Source organism: Protopterus annectens, chromosome 8.part1 (assembly GCF_019279795.1).
Source record: "Protopterus annectens isolate FY-2018-M chromosome 8.part1, PAN1.0, whole genome shotgun sequence".
Lineage (NCBI taxonomy): Eukaryota > Metazoa > Chordata > Ceratodontiformes > Protopteridae > Protopterus > Protopterus annectens.
This window is the reverse complement of record NC_056742.1, coordinates 364,186,049-364,211,592: the sequence shown is the minus strand read 5'-3', so window position 1 is coordinate 364,211,592 and position 25,544 is coordinate 364,186,049. Positions and strand designations below refer to the sequence as shown.

The following is a 25,544-nucleotide window of genomic DNA, read 5'->3' as shown; positions in this document are numbered from 1 at the left end:
AATCAGATCAAGGGATTACGTACTCCTTAAAGAATCAGGTTTTTCAATGCATCAGTTATTCCTAAGAGTGGTTTTAATCACTAATGTCTTATTTTATTTCATAGAAGTTTCATCATACCTTGTAGCAAAATGTGTTTGCTTATAACTTGTTTGATTCTGCATCTGCTGTTTCTTTACTTCTACCCAGGACTAGAAGTGCTAAAACAGGAGACCAGCATTGTGGAAAATGTGCCAATTCTGGGCCTTTACCAAACACCCTCTGAAGGTGCAGGACGGATAGTTCTTTATGGAGATTCAAACTGCCTTGATGACAGCCACAGGCAGAAAGGTACAGATTTTTTTTTTATTCTGTTAGAATTTATTTGTATATGTTTATGGAAGCCTGTGTCTTTATGCTTTCAGGATTCTAGTTTACACTTGCTTCACTAGTTCAGCAAAACATGGAATTTGCACTGAATTTGAGTATTTGTTGAGTGAGAAGACATTAGCTTTTGGATATTTTCATGTAAGGAAATATTTTTTTAATGATATGCTGTTGGCAAGTTTGTGGCCTTCCACAGGCTTACACTTGGTTCTAAGCTGTTTATCATAGCATCGTCCCCACCCCCCTCATTTCCTTTAACCTCTCCATTGAAAATGCATATTGCCAGATTATGCCATGAGTTGACTTCTGTCACTTCACAACCATTGCCATGAAACTGTAGTCTTAATTCTTTTCAGTGTAGACTTCTTTTACCTTATTTCATAGTTTTAAATTTTCATTCTGTTGACCACTTCTCATGTTAGATTTCTCTCTTTAATGTGGATCTTCTTTAGTAAAAGTATGTTTGGCCTGTGTAATTCACTGGTTTAAGGGTTAGATTATGGGTGTTTATTTTTCTGAAAGGACTTGCCCTCCTGCAATAAAGTAGGTTTGTTTCAATATTTTGAGTTTTAGATATTTTGACATACACGTGTAACTCCAAAGTTGTGGTATCTTGGAGTATTCATCCTCCTCCTCCTAGTTATAGCAATCTCAGAACTATGTAGTTTCAAAGTTAGCATGTATAGCTTTCAGGGGTGTAGGAGATAGGAGTGTTTTGTCCTTGCAAAAAGGCTTAAAGCTTTGAGTGATTTTTGGAACCAGCTTTGTTTTAAAGAATTACTACAAAATCAACCCATTGTATAGGATTTCAAAGCCTCATGTCTTGATTCACCTTTAGGCAATTTTGATTGGCCTACAGCCAGCCAACTTATTTAAAGCTTTACAAGAGCAAGGCAAAACTATGAAAGACTGCAGCCAGATTCTGCTAACCTCAGTGCCTAGATAATAGGGGAATTGCCCAGCCAAGCCCACCTCTTTTGTTAGAAAGGACTCCAGACCTATTCAGAAGTACAATAAGGCAGCCAGGAAAGAGATTTCTGGGGAAAACACAGAGGGATCCCACATCTGGGCGGCCTCCCTCTAGAGATGAATATTTGTGATTATCTTCAAATTTCACTCCTCACACCCTTCAATCCTGTCCTGCCCTTCCTCAAAATACCAACTAGTCAACCTCTAGAGCTCAAAAAGATCACCACAGACCACTGGGTGCTTTCTATCATAAAAACTGGTTATGTTTTGTCTCAGAAAGAACTTCTTCCACTGAACAGTATACCCCCCTCTACACAATCAGCTTTATCTTCTACCTCCCATACTTAAGGGATTACAGGTCCAAGGCATTATAACCAGTGCCCACAGAATTTGTAGGAAGGGGTTCCTACTCCAGACTCTCTAGTTCCAAACAAAGAAAGTCAGTGGAGACCCGTACTGGATCTCTCTCTCTCTGCTAAACACTTTGTAAAAGTCCCAACCTTCAGAATGCTCTCCATGCACACACTGCTGCCTTTCATACTTCCACAGGCATACCTCATCTCTCTGGATCTAATAGATACCCATCTTCTTATTCCCATTTACCCATCATGCAGGAGATTCCTCAGGTTTTGTACTGGCTTATCTCACTTTAAGTTTACTGCTTTGTCTTTTGGGCTTTCCATAGCTGCAAGAGTATTCACAAACTACCTAGCACCAGTGATAGCCTTCCACCAAACTCAGGGAATTCAGGTATTTCCCTAATTGGCAATCTGCTAATCCAGGCTGCCTCACCTCAGATTCTGCTGCAACATCTCCAGTTCATTCTCAGCCTTCTCTTGCAGTTGGTGTTCAGTGTCTGCTATAACAAAGTCCTCCCTTCAGCCTACTCGGAGCCTAGTATTTCTGAGATGCAGATTGGACACCTACTTGCGTCAGGAAAAGGTGCAGAACCTTACAGCTTACTTTCATTACCTTTCCTCCCTCAACTTATGCTCTGCCAGGGAACTCCTAAGATTTCTGGTTTTCATGGTGACAACCATCCCATTGCTCCCTCTAGCCAGGTTACATATGAGGAAGTTTCAGTGGTTTTCATGGTGACAACCATCCCAGTGCTTCCCTCTAGCCAGGTTACATATGAAGAAGATTCAGTGGTACCTGAAAATAGTTTGATCCCAACACACACACCCTCTAGCCGACAGTGATTTCCCCTCATATTTTGTCTTGTGAAGGATCTCTCTTGGTGGGTAGACCAGGTGAGTCTCAACCCAGGATGCCCCTTCAATCTAGCAACCCCAACTCTGGATATCTGCACAGATGGTTTGGACAAGGTCTGGGGTGGTGGTGTGGACAGGCACCAACAGAGTCCTGGGGAGACAGCATCCCCGACTCCAAAAGGAACACATCAGCCTGAAATAGATGAAGGCCCTCATCTCACGTATCTGGAAACCAGGCCCTCTCCAAGTATTCGCAGAGAACAACTATGATCATGTGTTACATACATAAGCAAGGAGGCACCAGATCATACCAGCTGTACAGACTAGCGTAGAGGACCTGGGGAACTGACCACCCTGAAAAACATGTCTTTACTTACCATCTACATCCCATCACAGGTCGATGTTCTGGCAGACTTCATATAAGCAGGTCCTTGGAGGACCTTCACAAATGGATCCTGAACAGACAAGTCTTTCTGGACATCCTTCACCATTGGGTGACAACTCATATAGATATTTATTTCCTCTTTCCTCTGACAGCAACAAACAACTCCCTCTCTTTTGTACCAGAATCCCTTGCGCCTCAGACTGGAGGACAGATGCTTTCTCTTTTCATTGGATAGGGAAGTTTCTCTATGTCTTTCTCCCACTTCCTCCAATCTCAAGGGTTCTTTTAAACCTCAAAAAAAAAAAAATTAGTGACCAGCCTTTTGGCCAAGGTAGCATTTTTTTCCTTCTCTTTCATCTAGCCAGTGGCAGCCACCACAAACTACCATACGAGCAGATCTCATCACACAGCAGAAGGGATCACTGCTGCAGACAAAACCTATCCTCCTTAAACCCAAGCCTTAGATGATAGGCTTATGTTTTTAACTGTACTGTATTTTTGTATTTGTACACCTAATTGTATTGTTACTCCATTTCTATTTTGTAAAAGGGAGCTTTTCTCCCCTGGCCTCTGCTGAAAAAGGACCTAGTCGGACTTTCCAAGTTAACAAATGTAAAATAAATAAATAGGTTTCTAATCCCTTTCAGGCACCAATAATTGGGGTTCTCTAAGAAGCAAGGAGACCCACCTCTCGAAAATCCTACATAGCCAAATGGAAGACATTTTCTTTCTGGTGCCATAGAAATAACTGTGATCCCACAAAATCAGAAGTACCTGCTATCCTTAAATATTTGTATGCGCCCATGGATACATGTCTGGATTGCTCCTCCATCAAAGCCTACCTGGCAGCCATCTCTGCCTATTTGACCCGTAGTTCACCTTTTATGTGCAGACCTAAGTTCAAGCAATTCCTTAAAGGGGTTCTGCATCTTAGACTACCAAGGAAGCTTATGCCCCCTCCGTGGGGACCTCTTCTTTGAACTGGAAAAGCTTATTCTGCCTCCCTTTGAACCAGCCGTCTAAGCAAATCTCAAATTCTGCTCCTGGAAAACTGTTTTGCTTTTGGCTCTCATTTCTGCTTGTAGAGTCTCAGAGGTATAGGCACTCATGTCCATTCCCACCTTTTCTTATATGTTACAAGGAAATGGTGACCCTGAGCGCTAATCCCTCCTTCATGCTAAAAGTAGTGAATGGGATGTCTTCTCTACCAGTCCACCAACCTCTCTACTTTCCTTCCCTACCTACAGAATGGGGGAAAGACTCTTACACTCTATAAACATTCACAGACAGCTGAGGTTTTATTTAGTCTAGACCAAATCTGTTCATAAGTCAGACCAACTGTTTGTTTCATTCATGCACTCTAAACTAGGCCAGCCAGTATCTAAACAAACCACTGCAAGCTGGATCTCTTAAGTCCATCTCCTTTTTGATATTCTGTACTTGGCAAATCCTTGCCTTCATGCCCTCAAGCACACACTGCTTGCATCCTTGTGGCTTTCTGCAGGGTGGTTGTTGCCAGGGCTATACCAGACACTGCTACACCTGGTCATCTGTACACACGTTCACTAAATGCTACTGAAGTGATGTTTTTTCAGGTTCCAGAGCTGGTTTTGTTAGGTCAGTCCTCTCTGACCTTTTTGGACAGTTCCTCTATCAACTAGGCAACTTCCATTATGTTTCCTTCATCTCTGGGAATCGCTCATTTATTTGGAATAGTGCAACAGTGATCTCAGTCAGGACATAGTACAGTTGCGTAAGAACTTGCCATAGTAATAGATGCCCTACAGATCACTGTTGCAGTATTCCTTCCCACCTTCTTCCCCTTCCCCTCTGCATTGGATGCAATTAATTTCTCTCTGTCTCTCTGTCCTGTAGGCAGGACCCTATAACCAAGGGGGCCTTTTTCCACATGTTCTTCATGTTTCACTGTTGCAGTCATAACCTGTGGGGTTATCCTTGCTGTGGTAGCCCTCGGCCGGCCCGAATACCAGAGTCAGTGTTTTCTGCGTCGGCTGCTGTCACTTGCTGACTGACGTCAGGTCGTCAGTGCTGTAAAGTGAGGTAGCCGACACCATTACATCAGTGTTCGAGCCGTGGAGCCTGTAATAGAAGCAGTTAGCAAGTGTGCCGGTTGGTCACTACCAGAGATTGAATTACAGCTGAAAACTTCTAATGCTAAGTACCCTGTTGGGGATCCTTTTTTCTTGCACTAACCGATGTCCGAAAAAGTTAATCGTCTCGCCTGTAGAAAGCAAGTCCCACACTAAGACTTCCATTCATACTGCTTCACTTGTTTAGGCCCAGGCCACGACGTCCCCCGTTGCCGGTTCTGTGCCTTCTCTAACGCGAGAACCATTTGTCATAGAGCTCTTATTGTAGCCAGGTATTTTCATCTTAAGTCTTCGCATTCCGTAAATGGCGTCAGTCAGCCAACAATCTGTAGACGTTCTGAAAATACCTAAGGATAAAGATAGAGACAGACCACACAAGGCTAAGCCTTCTGACGACTGTACTGCTAAGTAGGTTGTCAGTTCTCCAGATTTCAGTGAGGTGCCTTTGCAGCCCGTGATGCCCGATCCGATACCTTTGCAGGCCTCTACCCGAGACCCTTTCGGAGTCCGGTATGCCATAGAAATCTTCTTCATCTTCCGAGCCTTTGGTGTCTCTGCTTCGGCTGGGTCTGGACCTGGACGCAGACACTGGCTTCCAAGGAGGTTTTTCACACTACGAATCTAGACAAAAACTGACATCCTCTCTCAGACCGATGGATACTCTTAGGCCTAGAAGCAAGGCCACTCTTAGGAAATCTACCTCTAGCCACTGTTTTACTCCTGCTCCACCACCCCATTCCCAAATGCTTAAAATGGCAGAGGAGCTCATCACCTTTATCAGAGGTCACAACTTCTAAAAGGAAAAGTTTCTCCTGAAATACTGACAGAACAGGATTCTAAGGAGTCTGATTATTCGGATTTTGGAGAGGAACAACAACCTCTGACTGCTTATGAGGATTCAGATGCAGAGGAATCCATTCCTTCTACCTCCCCACCAGAAGATCTTTCCTTTGGGGAAACCCTTCACACCCACAGGGAACATTTCCACTGGGAATCCCAGGACTTCCCTCAGTCTAAGAGAAGACTAAGAAAGATGTTCTTCGTGTTTCACTGTTGCAGTCATTACATTTGGGTAATCTGCTGGCAGGTTGCCCTCAGTCGGCCTGAATTCCAAAGTCTTGGGTCCTGCTTCGGTTGCTGTCTCCTCTTCCATAACGTCAGGGGTATAAAACAAGCAGCCGACGCCATTTTATTCTGTCTTGCCGCGCGGTGCCTGAAGCAGAAGCAGTTCGCAAGTGCAGGTCGTCCGACTCCTGAAATTTTCGCATTCGAGTTTCAGAACCGAAGTCTTCATTTAATGCTAAGTACCCTGTTGGGGAAACTTTTTCTTGCTCCTTACCGATGTCAGTAAAAGTTAATAATTACATTACTTGTGGGAAGCAAATACCTCATAAGGATTTTCATTTGTACTGTATTCATTGCCTAGACCCAGATCATAACGTGCCTTGCTGTCGGTTTTCTGCTAGATTTAACCAATGCACTATTAAGCGTTGGTATATTTTTGCTTCAAAATATTTTGGATCCAGATTTAATTATCCTGAAATGTCATCGGATAGCAATCCGACTAACGGAGTTCACAAAAAACGCAAGGAAAAAGACAGAGACAGACCGTCGAGGTCTAAAACCAATGACGAAGCTTCTCCTAAGCCGTTCCGCCGGTACTCAGTGAGGCGCTTTCCCAGCCCCTGATACCTGCTACTTTTGAGTCGCAGGCCTCTACCGAGACCCATGCAGAGTCCGGTATGCCGCGAGATTCTCAGAGTATTGAACCCGTGGATGTCTCTCCCTCGGATGGGTCTGGAGCCGCTGAGCAGGCACCAGCTTCTGAGGGTGTTTTCAGGCCTCAACATTTCTATAAAAAAAACGACGCCAGCTTCAAAAACAAAAACAATACGTCTGCAACATTGGCAATTAGGGCCTTAAACTGCCAGTTTCATATGCTTAAATATCAACAGCAAGTTATGGGCTTATTGAAACAGAAATTATGCTGATTTTTGATTGTGTGGAAAATAAAGAATTGCAGGAATTATTGCATGCAGCAGAACAGGTTGGAAAGCATACTTTGCAGTGTGGTTTTGATTCCTTGGAGGCCTCTTGCAGGGCTGCAGTTACTGGATCTGTGATTAGAAGGCATGCCTGGCTCAAGGAGCAAAATCTGCTGATCATGTTAAAGCTAAAGCTAAATTGTTGGATACACCTTTACAGCATGGTACTCTGTTTGGTAATAAGGGAGAAGAGGTTTTAAAGAAAATGGAAGACAAAGCTAAATCTATGCAAACTGTAAAAGATTTCTTACAAGTGCAGCCACCCAGATTCAGTAGGCACTGGCCTACTAAAAATTGGTCCTTTCCTGTGTCCAACAGAGCCTCACAAGGCAAATCCAGGCGCTCAAAAGGCTCTAGATACCAATCACAGGGTTCTTACAGGTCAAAGCAATGGGGTGCCTCTACCTCCAAATCTAGAGGAAACAAAGCACAACCCTACAGTAAGTAGTCTGAATGACTTCCCTCTACCATCACCAAGCACTTATCTTTTGGCAGCCCCCTTGGGGGGAAAATTAGCACTTCATGCGCAAAATTGGCAGTTAATTACCCAGGACAAGTTCATAGGTTGGTACTAGGCTATCAGCCCTAGGGCCTATACAAGCCTAGCCATAACAATTCCCTGGCTATTTCTTCCCACACTCTTTACTTCCCTGGACCCCTGTCTAGCAGGGCAACAGACATGATCTGCGGGGTGAATTTCCTTTCTCCCATCCAATCGTCAAGGTTCCTTATGAAGAGGGCCAAAGAGGCACTCTGCTTGACATGTATGGGCAATCTATTCCAGAGTCTGGGGAGTCTCTGGGTCAGGAACCTATCCCTCCAGCATGTTTTGTTAAGCATAGTATCCCAGGGGTACAGATTTCATTTCCATACTTTGCCAATTCCAAACGGTTGGCCAGATCTGCCACAAAATCAATGGGCAGAGGCTGAGAAACAAGTTACATCCCTCATTGATATGGGGGCTATTCAACCAGTACCAGAACAGGAAAAAGGACAAGGGTTTTATTCAAGACTGTTCCTGGTACCCAGAAAAAGACGATGCCTGGCATCCAATACTGGACTTTCTCGATCTTGAACACGTTCTTGGACATCCCAAAATTCAAAATGCTGACTTTACAACAGCTACTGCCCATGATGGGCAAGAACGCTTGGTTAGTGACTCTAGACTTAAAAGAGGCATACCTGCATATCCCAATAAGGGAATCATGCAGAAGATACCTCCACTTCAAGGCAGGTTTTATGCATTACCAATTCTCTGCACTGCCCTTTGGCTTATCTACTGCACCCAGGGTCTTTACAAAGTGCCTGGCACCAGTAATTGTATTTTGCAGACAAAGAAGCATACAAATCTATCCTTATTTGGACAACTGTCTCATTCAAGCAGAAAACAAGGACATTCTTCTTCAGCATCTGGCATTTGTAAAAAGGCTTCTAACATGCCTAGGGTACACAATAAACGAAAAGAAATCACAACTGGTACCCTCTCAGAAAATTACATTCCTGGGTGCAAGCTTGAATACAACTGCCCAGATGTCTTACCTTACGCCAGACAAACAAAGGCAACTGACTGTATACTTCAAACAGATGGCAACAAAAACCCAGTTATCTGCAAGACAAATTCTGCAGACTTTGGGGTTCATGGCATCCTGCATTCTACTAATTTCATATGCAAGACTGCATATGAGGAAACTACAATGGTACCTAAAACGTTTATGGAGTCAGCATTGTCACAGTCTGGAAACAATGATTCCACTCATTCCCTGCCTACAACAGGAGTTTTTTTGGTGGGCAGAGACATGTCACCAGAACAAGGGACGGTCTTTCACTCTACCCTCTGCCACCTAAACCCTAACTACAGACGCATCAGACTATACTTGGAAGGGCCCATCTGGCGGGGAGATGAATTCAGGGCATATGGAGCCCAAAACAAATTCATCTGCATATCAATCAGAAAGAGATGTTATCTGTTCAGAATGCCCTGACAGCCTTCAAGGACTTAATTCATCCAGGACAACTACTGATAAAGACTGACAACACCACGGTTATGTGGTACATAAACAAGCAGGGGGTACACATTCTTACCCCCTTTGCAGACTAGCCATGGCTTTGTGGGACACAGCCTTGACTTACCAAGTACATCTTCAAGCTCAATTCCTGCCAGGAAAACAAAATACTCTGGCAGACGACCTAAGCAGAAATCTTATGGAACCTCACGTGTGGAAACTGGATCCACAAGTCTTCAGCATGATAACACAGAAATGGGGGAGCCCAGACATAGATCTATTTGCCTCTCCCCAAAATTATCAACTGGGCAAATTCTGCACAAGGACTTATAACAGACAAGCATGGAAAGTAGATGCCCTATCCTTTAGTTGGAAAAACCTATCAGTCTACGCCTTTCCCCCTCTGCCTCTTCTCCCCAAGGTCTTACTAAAGGTCAGACAGGAAAAACCAAAAATGATCCTAATTGCCCCGGACTGGCCACGCCAGCACTGGTACCCAATTCTAAGGAATATGTCTCAACTCCTTCCTTGGTACTTGCCTCCAGTACCTCATCTACTGTCTCAGCAGAGCAATCAAATTCTGCACACTCAGCTCCAAACTCTGAACCTGGCAGCATGGCTGATCATGTAATTATTCAAACAACTCCTCTCAGTAAATCTATGATGGATGTCATTTTTGGAAGCCAGAAAGCCTAGTACTAGAAAATCTTATGCTGATAAATGGAAGAGATTCTGTGCTTGGAACCAAGCACAAGGAACGGACACAGCAAAGCCAAATATTCCTCAGATTTTACAATACTTGACTAAGATGCTTGACAAGGGCCTATCTTTTTCTTCAATAAAAATCCATGCCTCTGCCATCTCGGCTCATTACAACACGGAGCCTCCCATCTTTTCTCATCCTCTACTAAAACAGTATCTTAGAGGGGCCAAAAATTTAAGGCCTCCCAGAAGATCACGAACTCCAGCATGGGACCTCAATTTTGTGCTGGAAAAACTCACCCTGCCTCCTTTTGAACCAGCAACTACTGCGGATATAAAGTTTTTATCTTGGGATACAGCTTTCCTTTTGGCAATCACTTCAGCAAGAAGGGTTTCAGAACTACAGGCCCTCATGGCTGTGGAGCCTTTTATTACATTTTACCCGAATAGGGTGTCCCTCAGCACCAATCCTTCCTTTATGCCTAAGGTGGTATGCAGTGTGTCTCTTAACCAAACTATTCACCTGCCAACATTTTACCCAAATCCGCAGAACAAGGGGGAGCGGATTCTGCATTCATTGGACGTACACAGACAACTAAGATTCTACTTAAACAGGACCAAATCTCTAAGAAAGTCTGAACTACTACTGGTGGCATTTGCTGCAGGATCAGAGGGGAAGGCTATATCAAAGCAGACTATTTCTAAGTGGATAAGCCACTGCATTCATTTCTGCTACTTGCATCATGGTAAACCGGTGCCCAAGGAAATCAGGTTACATTTCACCAGGGCTGCCTCTACCTCAGCAGCCTTTCTCAGAGGAGTTCCAACCAAAGACATTCTAGAAACTGCTACTTGGAGCTCTGTTCATACTTATACAAAGCATTATCATTTGCCTCTCTTCTGTAAGTCCAGGGCAGGCTTTGCCACTGCAGTTCTGCAGGGCCTTATAGCCGCTCCTAATGCTATCTAGTTCCATCCTTCCATCCATAGCTTTGGGATTCTACCCAAATGTAATGACGGCAACAGTGAAACACGAAGAACATAGTACAGTTGTGTACACTTACCATAAATGTAGATGTTCGGGTGTATTCACTGTTGCAGTCCGGGTTACCCACCCACCATCCCCCTTTTTTCTAGAGATTCTCTTTCCTTCACTATTTTCTAAAGCCTTTGTGGTGTATTTGCTTTTAGATGAAGGTAAAGTTTATGTTGCTAAAATTGCATTTTCATATATTTTGCTGTTTGTTTATATATATATATATATATATATATATATATATATATATATATAAATATTTATTTTTTTTGCTCCCCATTTGGGGGGCATCTGACATCTGGGGCAAGAAAAACTGAATAAAATGGCATTGGCTGCATGTTTTATACCCCTGATGACCTGACGTCATGGAAGAGGAGAAAGAAACCGACGCAGGACCCAAGACTTTGATATATAGGCCGACTGAGGGCAACCTGCCAGCAGATTACCCAAATGTAATGACTACAACAGTGAATACACTCGAACATCTACATTTATGGTAAGTGTACACAATTGTACTTTTCTTTGACTGCCTCCACCCATTTCCTTAGCTTTGGGAATCTACCCAAATGTGATGACTGCAACAGTGAAACATGAAGAACATAGTACAGTTGTGTACACTTAAGTAAATGTAGATGTTCAAGTGTATTCACTGTTGCAGTCCTGGTTTCCTCCCTCCATCCCCCTTTATTCTCTTTCTTTCCTTACAAGGGACATAGTGGTATTTATTTTCCACTGGTGGGGTTCTTCCACCAGAGCCTGGCCTCCTACTTTGGGGCTCCTGACAGGTTAGGGCAAGAAAAACTGATGTAATGGCGTCAACTGACTTACTTTGTACTACTGACGACATGACCTCAGTCCTCAAGCAACAGCAACTGCCACATAATTTCTAAGCCTGTGGTATTTGGGCCAGCCGAGGGCTACCCTGGCAGGGGTAACCCTAAATGTGATGACTGCAACAGTGAATACACTCGAACATCTACCTTTATGGTAAGTGTACACAACTGTAGTTTTTGCAAGTACGCTTACTGTAACAGTAGATGTTCTAATAGAGCATGGGTGCATTTGTCTGCCCTCCTTCCATCCCCCCTTATAGGTTCATACTAGGCTATCTGCCCTAGGGCATTTATAAGCCTAGCCAGAGTGTGTTTGGCTTTCGCCACCGATTTTAAATTAATTTTGCTATGCCCTTTTTCGAGGTTAGTATACTGTGCCTCTGTCTAACAGTGACACAGAAGTGATACCCGGGGTAAACCTACAATCTCCCATCTACTCATCAAGATTCCTCTTGAAGAGAGTCAATGAGGGACTCTGCCTAACCTGGACTGGGATTTTATTCCAGAGTGAAGGGAGCCTCTGGGTTATGAATCTGTCCCTCCAGCATGTCCTATTTATTTCAGTGCTAAGGTTCAAGTCTCTCGAGCGCGTAGCTCGATGGGATTTGGATTTTCTGAGGTGCAGCATGTCCATTAATTCCGGGTTGGACATGGCTTTATACGTCAGGCACAGATCGCCACTGAGCAGGCGGTATGCCACTGAGTAGAGCTGGAGTTTCTTTAACCGGGCAGCATATGGCATCTGTTTGAGCCCTTTGATCCTCTTGGTGAGGTACTTTTGGGGTCTTTCCAGTTGCTGCAGGTGTCTGGTAAGGTACATACCAAAAGGGGCATTGTACTCAATTATGGGCCTGATGAGGGATGAGTAAAGAGGCACGATGACCTCCCCTAATCTAGATGTGAATCCCTTCATGATTAGGTGGGCTATATAAAATGTTTTTCTAACCACTTTGGCCACGTGGTTGTCAAATGAGAGATTGCTATCAACTTGGGTCCCCAGGTCCCTAATTACTTTTTCTGTACTTAATGGATTACCACCTATGTGGTAATTTGTGGGCACTTTGTTTTTGCCAAAGTGGATGACTATACACTTTTTGGCGTTTAGCTTGAGGCCATGGCTCTGGCACCAGTTGACTGTTTCTATGAGGCCCTTTTGGAGGATGCCTGTGTCAGCTGGAGAGTCGATTATGGCGCCCAGTTTGCAGTCATCTGCGAACTTGGTCAGCCACAGTCCTTCCGTATTGGCCTGTACCTCCAAGAAATATATACCGAACAAGAGAGGTCCCAGGACTGAGCCTTGTGGGATTCCACTTGCAACTGGTTTGGAGTCTGACATGGCTCCAGCAATTCTAACCATGTGGGTTCTGTCCTCGAGCCAGTTTGCAACCCATCTAGTGACATAGGGGTTTATATTTAAGCTGGTGAGCTTATCTATAATGCCCGAGTGGGGTATTGTATCGAAGGCTTTTGCGAGGTCCAGGTAGGCTGTATGGACCACCTTCCCTTCGTCAATGGCCTTGGTGACTGTTTCAAAGAAATCAACCAGGTTTAAGAGGCAGGATCTGCCCTTAACAAAGCCGAACTGGGTAGGATCCAGTGTCTGTAGGTCCCCAGTATCTTTATTTATGAGGTTCATGATGATCCTTTCCATAGCTTTGCAGACCAAGCTAGTCAGGCTTATGGGACGATAGTTTCCTGGATCCATTGAGGCACCACCTTTGTGGAGAGGGGCCACTATTGCTGTATGCCACTCTTTGGGTACATATCCTGTAGTAAGGCTGAGACTGAACAGTAGTTTTATGTTTGGGTTTAGCTTTTCTTGGAGTTCATGTAGGACGCAGCCCGGGACACCGTCTGGTCCCATTGATGCTGTGTTTTTTGCTTTTGAGAGGGTGACTCTTACCTGAGCATCTGAGATGTCTGGGGGGCAGCACTCTGCTGGGATAGATATTTGCCCTTTTGGTGGTGGGGGGGGAGTTTGCGCTGAACCTGTCAGCTAGGATGTTGGCAGTGTTTGTGGGTTTGATGTATTTTCTGTCATTTTGGACTAATTCTGAGCATATCTGGGAATTCCCACCCAGGTTCCTAACATAACTAAAGAAAGCCTTGTAATTATCCTTAGTGTCCTGTGCAATTTTTCTCTCGAAGCTGGCCTTAGACGATTTTATGAGTGCCCATAGTTTTTTGCTAATACTGATCAGAGATGCCTTCCCTTTTTGGGATTTTGCTCTATCATGTAGTAATTTTGGTTGATTTCCTTTTCTGTTGCCAGAGTGTGGATGTTGAATTGTTTCATAGCATTGTTCTTTCAGGTCTCTTGCACTCTCTTCTTAGGCAAAAAATGCTCTGAGGTAATTTGCACTCCAACTGTCTTTATGTGGAGTTTTTCTATAGCTTCTAACAGTTGGAGCACATGGAAGATGCCCTTAAGTTTTGAAAAGCTGGTGCTTCTAACAGTTGGAGCACATGTAAGATGCCCTTAAGCTTTGAAAAGCTGGCTGGTCTCAAGGGGTAGAACCCATGTAGCTTAGGCTACTTACAACAGTGGTCTGTTTGAACATCTACTGGTTTGTACGTTTGCTTACACAACTGTACTGTACTCTTAGATGGAGGAAATGACAGAATTATAGCTGAAGTGATCTTAAAGAAGATGCTTCTATGTCTTTTCAGATGTCCTTAAATTTAGATGAACATGCCATAAAATGTGGCTACAATGTCATAGCTACTACCCCCACTGCAGCCGCTTGTAGCCTTCTGGCTCACTGCTCAGAATGTGAACTTGTGTAAAGATCCAACCTTGACCTAAAGATGTCAAGTAACAGATTTTATGCTCCTTTGAGCAGATACCTTTGTTTGACCCTTTAACCATTTATATTAAAAACCAGGAAGGATTTATTGACACAAGCCTATATAAGAAACCTGTTATGAAAAACAATATATTACACCGAAGTAGTATGCATCCATATTACACATTCAAGAGTGTAATTAATAATCAGTTCCTTAGGGAGGCAGAACTAAACACAATAGACTCCAGCATGGTAGAGCAGATGGAGTCAGCCTTCAAAGACTTTATAGTAAGAGGATATAATAAAAATGAGGTTATGGCCATGTGTTGAGAGTATTAGAACACAGGGAACACTGTAGCTAAACCTGTATTCTCTTCCCAACAAAGGGCTAATATTACAAAAAATAATACTAGATGTACTGTGACCTATAATAAGAACACGCCATCTGTTAAGAGTTGCACATAAATACTAGCACATCCTTCAGGATATTCCAGAATTAAGAAATTACTTTACTGATCAGCCTATGTTTTCACATAAAAAGAATACTAGTCTGAAACTCCTACTGTGCTATAAAGAGCAGCTTAATTTATGGTTCATAAGCAACCCAACTAAAAGAGGTACTTTTAAATGTTGTCAGCTGCAGATTTTGCACGTATATCAACAGTAGAAAGGCTTTCTTTAACCTTGTAAGTGGGAAAGATGTAGAACTGAAAGCTTATGGTAATTGTAATAGTAAGAAAATAATTTATTTAGCGACGTGACCAGTGTAGTTCATTTTATATAGGTAAAAGTAATCAGAGTCTGAAAGATCGCATACAATGGATATAAAAAGTGTACACACCCCTGTTAAAATGACAAGTTTTTGTGATACAAAAAAATGAGACCACAATAAATTATTTTCAAAACTTTTCCCAACTTTAATGTGACCTGTAACTGAAAAACAAATCTGTTGGGGGGGGGGGGGGGGGGATATAAAAAATAAAAGACGTACAATAAGCTGGTTGCAGAAGTGTGCACACCCTTAAACTAATACTTTGTTGAAGCACCTTTTAGTTTAATTACCACATTCAGCCTTCTTGGGTAGGAGTCTGTCAGCATGGCACATTTTGACTTGGCAATATTTGCCCACTCTTCCTTGCAAAAGCACTCCAAATCTGTCAGCTTGCAAGGGCATCTCTTATGCACAGCCCTCTTCAGATCACCCCACAAATTTTCTAGGTACTTTGCTGTGAACCCCCTAGAGGGGGAGTTACCGAGAGACTCTCTGATCACGATTGGTCCCCCTGGACTCCTATACTAATTTCCTCCTATCCATCTTATTCCCACATTTCTGCAGAAACATCTCGCCAGAAGTGCAAAGTAATCCTCCTTGCTGTGTTCTGGCCTCGACAAGTATGGTTTCTCTTCCTGTAGCCTCATTTTGTGCACCCCTCTTGGGTGTTGGATCCAAACCAGGATCTCCTCTCTAATCCATCAGGAATGACACACCCAGATATTCAGACCCTCAAATTGACTGTATCTTTTCTCCACTTCCAGTGATAGCTAGACAGCCCAGGTTTTCCTCCCCCATTAAACACATCCTCATATCCTGTCAGAAGGATTCTGCTAGGAAGGTATACAAGGCCAAATGGAAAAGATTCTCCCTTTGGGCTGTTCAGAGGCACTTGGACCCTTTTTTGGCACATATTGTAGCTGTCATAGATTTTCTTGCTTCCATTTTTAACAGTGGTAGTAGTTCTACTGTAAAGGTCCAGCTTGCAGCTATCTCAAGAGTTTCATGTAGGATGTAACAATTCCTCCCTGGCATCATCTAGATTATGCAGAGCCTTTCTCAAAGGTTACTTCTTACTCCAACCCCCTTATGAAGCATCCTATTCTGCCATGGGATTTAATTATACCACTTTAAGCCATGACTTGGCCCCACAAGGCATTCTTTAGCTGTGTCCGCAACCTCAAAGGCAATACACAATTGTGTATAGACCTCATTTTAAATGGAGCCACTTGTACTAACCCATAATATATAGCAAAGCTACTGGTCAACAAATTCAGCTCCAACGTTTCTCCTCTTTCCGCCTCAACCTTCCTTCAGGAAGTACCATCAAATATAACTCTTCTTGCTATCACTCAGGAACAGGTCCTTAATACTCTTTGTAAAGCCAAAAACACTGCATCAGTGGTCCTGGACAATATCCCAGGATGCCTTCTGAATAGCATGAAGCATGACCTATCAGGCCCTCTAGAATTGTTATTCAGCTGTAGACTCCAAACAGGTGTTGTTTCTCATAAATGGAGAAAAGCAACAGTCATCCTTCTGCACAAAGGTGGGCAGTCTACAGACCCTGGAAGCTACAGACCCATAGGTCTCACTAGTCTTATATGCAAAGCCATGGAAAGAATTATCATGAGCATGATCAATGATACAGTAAACCTCCAAACACTGGACCCAACCCAGTTTGATTTCAGCAAGGGTGGGTCATTCTTACTGAACCTGGTGGACTTCTTTGAGAAGGTCACCAAAAGCAATGGATGAGGGCAAAATGGTTCACACTGCTTACTTTGACCTAGCCAATGCATTTGACACAATACCCCACTTGGGCATTGTTAACATACTCAAGAGGCTAGGTACAAACCTGTATGTCACCCGGTGAGTAGCTAACTGGCTCACAGACAAGACCCAGGAAGTTAGAGGTGAGGAGTCCACACCTACAATGAGGCCAGTTACAAGTGGAGCCCCGCTGGAAGCAGTTCTTGGCCCACTCCTTTTGGCATTTACTTCTCTGAAGTCAAGGCCAATGTCAGTGGTCTCTGGCTGACTAAATTTTGCAGATTGCAAGTCAGGAGCTGTCATTGAATCGTACAGCAACACAGATGTTCTCTAGGAAGGGCGGACACAGACATACAAATGGTGTCAGAGCCATGGACTAAAACTAAATGCCAAGAAGTGCATAATAGTGTCCTTTGGGAAGACATCCACTCCTGGTAACTATAATTATTGACAGCACACCCCTTAGAGTTGACCCAGTAGTCAGGGACTTAGGGACACACAGACAGTAATCTAGCCTTTGACAATCACTTGTCTACAGTAGTGAGGAGATGATTCTATGCTAAGCCACTTATAAACAAAGGTGTGGCATCTAGTTCCAAGGAGGTCATTGTTCCACTGTATTTGGCATTCGTCAGACCTGTCTTTGAGAGTATAATATCCCCTTTGCTATGTACCTAACAAGGCATATCCAACAAGTGGAATGTCCACAGAGGTTCCTTAGTAAAAGAATACATGGCATAAGTAAAATGTCCTATGCAGACCACCTTAAGGCCCTAGGGCCCTAGCCCTGTATTCTGTCTTCTACAGGCTGTTGAGGGGAAATGTATGCCTGGCATACAGGGCATTGTCAGACCCCACTCTGTATTTCCTGCCTGTCCACAAAACAAACAGTACCAGAATTACCCATTCTAAAGACTTAAACCTTGGCTGTGATATAAATAGGACCTGATCGAGAGACAGGTATGTATCCCAGAGACTACCCCATTTCTGGAGCAAGCTCCCCATCCATGTGAAATAGAGATGTTCTTCGTCTCTCACTGTTGCAGTCATCACTTTTGGGTTATCTGCTTGCCGTAGCCCTCAGTCGGCGTAATTAACAAAGTCTTGGGTCCTGCGTCGGTTGCTGTCCCTTCTTCCATGACGTCAGGTCATCAGGGGTATAAAACATGCAGCTGACGCCATTACATCAGTTTTTCTTGCCCAAAGCAGAAGCAGTTCGCAAGTGCTGGTCGGCCAACTCCTGAAATTTTCATTTTCAAGTTTCGGAACCGAAGTCTTCAACTAAAGCTAAGTATCCCGTTGGGGAAACTTTTTCTTGCTCCTTACTGATGTCAGTAAAAGTTAATAATTGCATTACTTGTGGAAAGCAAATACCTCATAAAGATTTTCATTCATTCTGTATTCCTTGCCTAGGCCCTGACCACGACATACCATGCTGTCAGTTTTATGCTTTATTTAATCAGCGCACTATCTGTCGTTGGTATATTTTTGCCTCTTAGCATTTCGTTTCTTGGTTTAATTATCCAGAAATGTCTTCGGTTAGCCATCCGACTACAGGGATTCCGAAAAAATGCCAGGATAAAGACAGAGACAGGCCGCCAAGGTCCAAAATTCCTGACGACACTTCTAAGCCAGTCGCCATTTTGCCGGTACTCAGTGAGGCGCTTTCGCAGCCCCACCCGCTACTTCTAATTCGCAGGCCTCTGCTGAGACCCATTCGGAGTCCAGTCTGCCTCGAGATGCTTCAACTATGGAACCTGAGGATGTTTCTACCTTGGATGGGTCCGGAGCCGCTGTGCAGGAAACGGCTTCTGAGGGTGTATTCAGGCCTATGGACTTGCATATTAAACCGACGCCTCCTTCTTCTTTTAGGCCTAAATCTTGAACCATGCCTAAAAATCCGACGCCTAGGCCGCATGCTCAGGCCTCTGTGCCTAAAAAAAACAAATGATAAGAATGGCTGAAGATCTTATAACTCTAATCAGGGGAAGCCAGCCTCCTCCTTCTCAGAGACGTAGGACTGAAGTTGTTTATGAATCTTCTGACCAGGATTCTGATTTTTCTGATTCTTCTGATGATCTGGATTTGCCCTTATCTACTTAACAGGATTCTGATGGAGAGTACTCTATTCCCTCTGCTTCCTCTCCAGAGGATTTTTCTTTTGGTGAAACCTTATATGTTCTAAGGGAGCATTTCCACTGGGAAAGCCAGGGCATACTTTTGAATCATCTGGCCTTTGTTCAAAGGGTACTGATTTGTCTGGGGTACACCATAAACAAAAAAAAATCACACCTGGTAACCTGTCAACAAATTATATTCCTGGGAGCAAGCTTGAATGCAACTTCCCAGATGGCTTTCCTCACGCCAGAGAAACGGATTCATTTGGCAACCTACTTCAAACAAGTGGCCACAAAAAAAACAGTTATCTGCAAGGCAAATCTGCAAGCCTTGGGGTTCATGGCCTCCTGCTTTCTTCTAATTCCATATGCAAGGCTGCATATGAGGAACTGCAATGGTATCTCAAAAGCCTATGGTGTCAACATTCACAGGATCTAGAAGCAATGATTCCTATCATACCTTGCCTACTCCTAGAGTTCCTTTGGTGGGCAGAGGTCTGTCAGCAAAACAGGGGACTACCTTTCACACTACCCCCTGCCTCCCAAACCTTAACAACAGATGCATCAGACTATGCATGGGGGGCCCACCTGGCAGGAAAGTGCATTCAGGGCAAATGGAACCCAAGTCAGATGCACCTGCATATCAGTCAAAAAGAAATATTAGCTGTACAGAATGCTCTGACAGCCTTCAAAGGCCACATTCTTCTAGGGCAATTAATGATAAAGACTGACAACACCACTGTTATGTTGTACATAAACAAGCAGGGGGGGTACACATTCTTAACCCCTCTGCAGACTAGCCATGGCATTGTGGAACACAGCTCTGAAATTTACAAGCTCAATTCCTGCCAGGAAAACTAAATACACTGGCAGACGAACTAAGCAGAAACCTCATGGACCCACACGAGTGGAAACTGGAACCAAGGATTTTCAACATGTTGATAAGCAAATGGGGGAGCCCAGATATAGACCTGTTTGCCCCCCCCCCAAAAAAAAAACTATCAGTTGGAGAAATTCTGCACAAGGATTTCCCACAAACAAGCTTGGAAAGTGGATGCTCTGTCCTTCAGCTGGAAAAAACTATCAATTTATGCCTTTCCTCCTCTGCCTCTGCTCTCCTCCTCTGCCTCTGCTCTCCAAAGTACTACTAAAGATAAAACCAGACAAACCAAGGACAATTTTGATTGCACCAGACTGGCCACGCCAACACTGGTGTACCCCCTCTTGCGCAGTGTCTCACTATGGGCCGCATGGCACCTCCCTCCGGCTCCTACTCTATTGTCTCAGCAGAAGAACCAAATTCTGCACCCTCATCTTCAAACACTGAATCTAGCAGCTTGGCTAATTACATAATTTCTCCTTTACCATCCTTCAGTAAACCAGTGATGGATATCATTTTAGAGGCAAGGAGGCCTAGTACCAGAAAGTCTTACGCTGAAAAATGGAAAAAATTCTGTGCCTGGAACCAATCTCAAGGGATGAGCACAGCAGTGCTCAATTTACCTCAGATTTTACAATACTTAACGGAGATGCTTCATAAGGGCCTGTATTTCTCCTCCATCAAAATTCACGCCTCAGCCATCTCAGCTCATTATAACACAGAACCACCCCTCTTCTCTCATCCACTGCTTAAGCAGTTCCTCAGAGGGGCCAAAAATGTATGACCACCAAGCAGAGCTCCAACTCCAGCCTGGGACCTCAACTTTGTATTGGAAAAGCTCACCCTTCCTCCTTTCGAGCCAGCTGCCACTGCAGACTTAAAATTCCTTTCTTGGAAAACAGCCTTCCTTTTAGCAATCATTTCAGCAAGAAGGATATTTGAATTACAGGCCCTTATGGCAGTGGAGTCTTTCATCATCTTTCATGCGGACAGGATGTCCCTCATGACCAATCCCTCCTTCATGCCCAAGGTGGTATCCACTGTTGCCCTTAATCAGTCCATACATTTGCCAGCCTTCTTTCCTATTCCACAGAACAAAGAGGAACGGATTCTGCACTCCTTAGACGTGCACAGACAACTTAGATTCTACTTGGACAGAACTAAACCTCAAAGGAAATCTGATCAACTGCTGGTGGCATTTGCTGCAGGGGCAGAGGGAAAGGCTATTTCAATGCAAACTATTTCCAAATGGCTAGGCCATTGCATTCATTTGTGCTACAAACACAATAGAAATCCTATCCCACAGGGGATCAGACCCCACTCTACCAGGGCTGCATCTACCTCTACAGCCTTTCTCAGAGGCTTCGCTACCAGGGACATCCTATAAGCTGCTACGTGGAGTTCTGTACATACTTTTACCAAGCATTACCATCTGCCAATTTTCTCTAAATCCAGAGCTGGCTTTGCCACTGCAATCTTGCAGGGCCTTTTAGCTGGTCCTAATTCTATTTAAATTCCTCCTCCCATCCTTAGCTTTGGGAATCTACCCAAAAGTGATGACTGCAACAGTGAAACATGAAGAACATAGTACAGTGGTGTACACTTACCATAAATGTAGATGTTCGAGTGTATTCACCGTTGCAGTCCTGGTTACCTTCTCTCCAGCCCCCTTCTTTTTTTGGATATACCTCTACTTTCCTTTGCTGTCTTCAAAAGCTTTTTGGTGTATTTGCTTTTTTGTTGGAGGTATAACCTTGTATATTTATAGATTTAATTGCTTCCCATTAAGGGAGCACCTGACTTCTGGGGCAAGAAAAACTGATGTAATGGCATTGGCTGCATGTTTTATACCCCTGGCAACCTGACGTCACGGAAAAAGGGACAGCAATGGACGCAGGACCCAAGACTTTGTTAATCAGGCCGACTGAGGGCTACTGCAAGCAGATACCCCAAAAGTGATGACTGCAACAGTGAATACACTCGAACATCTACATTTATGGTAAGTGTACACAACTGTACTTTCCTCCTTAACCCAATTCAAGTGCAGCTTGGGCATTTGGATGAGGAGCAGGAAATTCATCCCTAGCTTGACACCTGTTTCCAATGCCCACACAAGCATTCTGTAAATGTTTCATCTTCCGAGCCTCTGCTTACACTTATCAAGAGTACCAGAACTTTTTAGAGATATGGGATGCAGGGCTAGGCTTAAAAAAGGCTCTTGTGGTCATTAGCCTGGTAAACATCTATGAACCTATGGGGTTCTCCCTATTAGTTCATCGAAAATTCTGTTCAGCAAATGCCATTTTTGATGCACTTATGTTGAACATGCCATTCGACAGACCATTCATACTGAGTTCGCAGTACAGTGAAGATCGGAAAATTTGCCCTTTCCCCTCTGTAGTGCAGTCTTGGAGTTGGTGTATATAGTTAATGGGGGGTGTGGTGAGCACAGGCCCCCACAAGAGCAGAATTCGATGAGCGGCATTTCCAATGACATGCCATTCATTGAAGTGAGTTTTCGCCGATTTAATATCAATCCAAACCTATGAACCTTTGAACTAGCTGCCAGGGTGAACATGGCTTTCCAAAACAGAAACTTTGTCTGGTCCCGATCACATCAACCAGACTGGTATCAAAACTCCGGCTTTTTCCTCTAATCCACCATATCTGTTCACAGGGACAGGGTGTCTCTCCATACTAATCCTTCTTTTGTGCTTAAGGTGAATACAGAAACACCTGTAAGTCAGTCCATCGTCCTCCTGTTTTCTCTCCAAATCTTTCCAGGAAACGAGAATACATGCTGCACCTTTTGGATATTCATAGAGACCTTCGATTCTGTCTCCACAGAACAAAAGTTTTCAGGAAGTCAAAATAGCTGTTTGTTTCCTTTTCAAAAGATAAACTGGGTAAATCAGTTTCAGAGGTGACTTTAGCCAAATGGTTCACTGATTGCATTCCTTTTGTCTGTACGGAAAATGGATTTACTCTTCATAAACTTCCTAAGGCTCATTCCACTAGATCTGTGGCCACATCCTCTGTGGCCACATCCTCTGCTTTCTGGTCTAGAGCTTCTGTAGATGGCATTTATGGAGTTGCCACGTGGTCTTGGACATACTTTCTAGAAACAGAGACGTGTTTGGCTCCACTGTACTCTGGAATATCCTTCAGGACCTTTGAGGGGTTTCTTAGCTGGGGTCTCTGCCTTATCAGTTGAGGAACAGACAAGAAAGACAATATCAGATACAAAAGTTGCATACTCAGCATGATGCATCTGTGTTGTCTGTTTTTTGTCCATCCTGAACCTTCCATCCGCTAACCCCTTCCCTGGTCTGCTAGTTGAACCTGGGTTGTGTCATATTGCCCAACTGTTGATGAGCTTAAGTCCTTTTTTCCAATTCTTTCTTTCATGCAGTCCATCTTGGATTTTATTGGTTATAATGTTTGATTCTACATTTTTTTGTACTATAGCCAGGGATGTTGGCTAAATGGAGGGCTAACTTGATGTGAAGTCATTCTAGCTGAACAGGAGGATTATTGGTAAAGTGAGGAGCATGAGCTATGGCGCCAAGTATTTAGAAGTCCCCGAAGTTAGATCCGAGGTTGGATCCATGACATATAGGTTGAGGAAGGAAGAAAATGGACAACACAAATGCATCATTATGGTTAGCACATAACTTTTGTTTCTAATGTATCAGTAGTAAAACTCATGTGTTGGTAAGAAGCGCGTCTTAAAAAAGAAAGCTTTGCACTTGATTTTTAATTTTACTTGGCAGTGTTTGATGTTTGCTCCTGTTGTGTCTTCTTAACTTATTGACAAGAACACAATATAGTACTTCTTGATATAATATATATTGTGCTTGTTTCTAATCTTCCCTATTTCTATATTAATAGTAGAATGGGTTTGATTGTTATTGTTTGGGACCTTCTTTCCATCCAATCTGTCTTGTCCTTAGTGTGAATGTCCCCTTTGTTAAGTTACTTATTGCACAATTATTACCCTTCACTAAACAGCCATGGAGGTGATTATCCAGTGTCCCCAGTGAACAACATGCATGCGCGTTTCCTCATTTATCTGGGAGATCTGTCACTATTCTGTTGTCCTACTCTTTTGATTTTCCAATACTCAATGTTCTTGTGCCTCATGGCTCTTCCTAAAGATACAGAGGGTATTTTGGGACACTGCTAATTGTGTCACAGATTTTTCTGGGCCAGACATTGAGATTTTGAATGGGCAGTACAGCTCTCTCTCACCTAAATTTATAGTGACTCCCTTTACACCATTTTGTCTATGTAGGTTATTTAACAACACTGATGTTGACTTTTTTCTGTCTCTCGTGCACTTGCTGTTAGATATATATCCACAAATTGTGGCTTTGAACTGAGGAAACTGTGCATCCCAGCATTTTCCCTAGGGCAATGCACGCACACACACATGCATGCACACACACAGACACACACTCATAGTCTTTATTTTTTTCCTTTCATCGTGTGCTTATCTTTTTCATCCTAGTGTTTTAGCGTGTAGGCAAAATCAAGTTACTTTAGCCTTGACGCTTTCTGTATATGGGTGGTTCATTCAGCTTGTCTTTAAAATTAATGTGAAATTATGTACTGTTTTTGTGAGGATATGTAGTTCTTGAAATGTCAGCATGAGAGTTCAAGTTAGTGGAATCTCAGAAAAAAGGTTTAAACTGAATTTAAAGTAAATTCTAATTGATCTTCCAGGCATGGTCTTCTAGAAGTAACTTTTTCACTGTTAAGTTGCACTGTTTTATTTGAATAAGATTCTCAGCACAGCTGTAAGCAGAATTTCATTCTGCAGTTTTGGGATGCTGATGGAATGGAATCCGACATACTAGTCAGTTAACTGATGCATTCTGTAAATTGTATAGAGGAGGTTCATTGGACTTTTTGTGGTGAGGGGAAGGGGAGCTCATGATGTTTGTCTTGCATTTGGTCACTCATAATTTTCCTACATTAACCAAAGTGTACACCCCATCCAACAGATTGCTTTTGGTTGCTGGATTCTCTCCTGCAGTATACATCCTATGGAATGATGCCATCAAGTTTGAGTCACTCGGAAAGTAGGCAGAAGTCTGCTCCTGTAACAGATCATCCTCTCCCTGAGAGAATGGAAGGTAAAGCATGTTGTACTTTAATAAATTCATACATAACATCTATTTACAATCAAAAAGTGGAATGTCGGTTGTATAATTTCACTGTTGTCAGGAAGTCTAGTAGATAGACCAAAATGTATTCAAATACACAAATGTATTTTGCATAATGATGTTCATAGCTAAGAGTGTACAGGCTAGGTGTTATTTTTCTATTATCCTGTGTATTAGGAATATGAATGTAAAATGTCGTTATTGTGTGCTGCCTTTATAAATGTACATTGTATACCTAGCCAATTACTTTGTATTGCCTACTAAAACTCTTACTGTTGTCGCAAGGAACACTATGATTTTTTTAGCAAAACATTGGATATGGTAAAAAGGTATAGTCCACTGGCATAAATGGCTGGTTGGTTAAATGTATTTTCTCTTGCCACCCA

At 43.2% G+C, this 25,544-nt stretch overlaps 1 protein-coding gene across 1 annotated transcript in view; it reads left to right on the top strand.

Annotated features, from left to right (window-relative positions):
* The window catches only part of MBTPS1 (membrane bound transcription factor peptidase, site 1), a 1,726,871-nt gene that overhangs the window by 1,541,342 nt on the left and 159,985 nt on the right, over positions 1-25,544 (top strand). The window contains exons 19-20 of the mRNA XM_044081940.1: positions 188-328; positions 24,997-25,128. Coding sequence (XP_043937875.1) covers positions 188-328; positions 24,997-25,128 — 273 coding nt within the window. The remainder of the gene's footprint in view (positions 1-187; positions 329-24,996; positions 25,129-25,544) is intronic.